Genomic DNA, 1,703 nt, shown 5'->3' with positions numbered 1-1,703 from the left:
GTGCTGTCACATTGTAGGGAGAGCAACTAGGGTCACATAACAATGGGTGTAAAAATTTTTGTATGAGAAACTGACTTGAACTGTAAACTTTCACTTAAAGCACAATAAAAAAAATTTGTTTAAAAACCCACTGCCATTGAGTCGATTCTGACTCATGGTAACCCCATGTGCTACAGAGTAGAACAGCTGCATAGGATCTTCTTGGCTTTAATTTTTATGGAAGCAGATCTCCAGTTCTTTCTTCCATGGAGCCACTAAGTGAGTTCAAACAGCCAACTTTTAGGTTAGTAGTTGAGGGCAAACTGCTTGCACCACTCAGGGACCTTGATCTCCCTTAATTCCTGAATCTCTCACAACATTCTCCTGGATTTATTTCTCTTTAAATTTGTATACTTCCTATAACAATGCTTTCGAGGTGTGTATCTGCATGGCAAAACTTCTGAGGCCTTTTGTAGCTGAAAATATTTTTATTATGTGTTCATACTTAGACAGTTAAGCTGGGTATAATATTGTATATGAAAGTTCTTTTCTTCCAGATCTTTAAAAATATTACTCCATCATCTTCTTGCATCCAGTATTGCTGTTTAAAGCTCTGAAATCAGCCTTATTTTTATTCCTTTGTAGGTGATCTGCTTTTTACAGAAGCTTTTGGAATTTTCTCTGTCTTGTGTATTTTTAAGTTTCACTGTAATTGTGACTAGGCATAGGTTTTCTATACTTATCTGACACTCCTTGTACCTTTTCAAGAGCCCTGGTGGTGCAGTGGTTAAGGACTCAGCTGCCAACCAAGAAGTCAGCAGTTTGAATTCACCAGCCCCTCCTTGGGAACCTTATGGGGCAGTTCTACTCTGTCCTGTAGGGTCACTATGGGGTCGCTCTGAGTTGGGATCGACTCAATGGTAATGGGTTTTTTTTTGCGGGGGGGAATACCTTTCCAAAAAAAGAAACTTAAGAGACATATCAATCAAATGCAGTGTGTGGTCCTTTTCTGGATCCTGATTTGAGCAGCCCTATTGTAAAAATACACTTAATGGAACAAGTAGAGAAATCTGAACATTGACTGGATATTAAATGATACTGATGAATTATTGATAAGTTTTCTTTTAGGTGTGAGATTGTATTGTGGTTATGTTGTTTTTAAAATATTTTTCTCTTAGAGATTCATACAGAAGTTATGACAGATGAAATTATGTATCCTAGATTTTGCTTTGAAATAATCCAGAGATTTGCAGGGAAGGGGTAGTGTAGATGAAATGAAACTAGTGTTGTGTAGCTGATTCCAATTCATGGTGACCCCATGTGTGTCAGAGTAGAACTGTGCTCCATAGTTTTCAATGGTTGATTTTTCACAAGTAGGTAGATTTATAAGTAAGAGTATACAAATGTTGATACTGAGTGGTAGATATATGGGGGTTCATTGTACTATTCTATTTTGGAGGATGTTCAGAAATTTCCATTATAAAATGTCTAAAAAAGGAGGGAGGATGGAGGGGGGGCAAGGAGACTTACATTAATGATCTGTTCATGAAGTAGTCTGATCATCACCTTCCTCCCCTCTGTGATCTGCCAGTAAAGATAAGTGATGATTCTGGAAAACAAGAGAAGAAAGAATGACAGACACTCCTGCCAACACTTTACAGGCTCCAAATTTCAACTGGGTGAAAACGATGTGATATTTGCTTGCAAATGGATTTGGGCCCAAG

At 37.9% G+C, this 1,703-nt stretch overlaps 1 protein-coding gene across 2 annotated transcripts in view; it reads right to left on the bottom strand.

The window, feature by feature from the left end:
* The window catches only part of TMC5 (transmembrane channel like 5), a 55,021-nt gene that overhangs the window by 6,528 nt on the left and 46,790 nt on the right, over positions 1-1,703 (bottom strand). For both annotated transcript variants that reach the window (XM_004373442.2, XM_023728507.1), the window contains one exon: positions 1,510-1,588. In XM_004373442.2, the coding sequence (XP_004373499.1) occupies positions 1,510-1,588 (79 nt within the window). The remainder of the gene's footprint in view (positions 1-1,509; positions 1,589-1,703) is intronic.

The sequence above is a fragment of the Trichechus manatus genome, unplaced genomic scaffold, assembly GCF_000243295.1.
Source record: "Trichechus manatus latirostris isolate Lorelei unplaced genomic scaffold, TriManLat1.0 scaffold00024, whole genome shotgun sequence".
NCBI classification, from domain to species: domain Eukaryota; kingdom Metazoa; phylum Chordata; class Mammalia; order Sirenia; family Trichechidae; genus Trichechus; species Trichechus manatus.
Note: the sequence above shows the minus strand (reverse complement) of the source record. Positions and strands in the feature narration are given on the sequence as shown.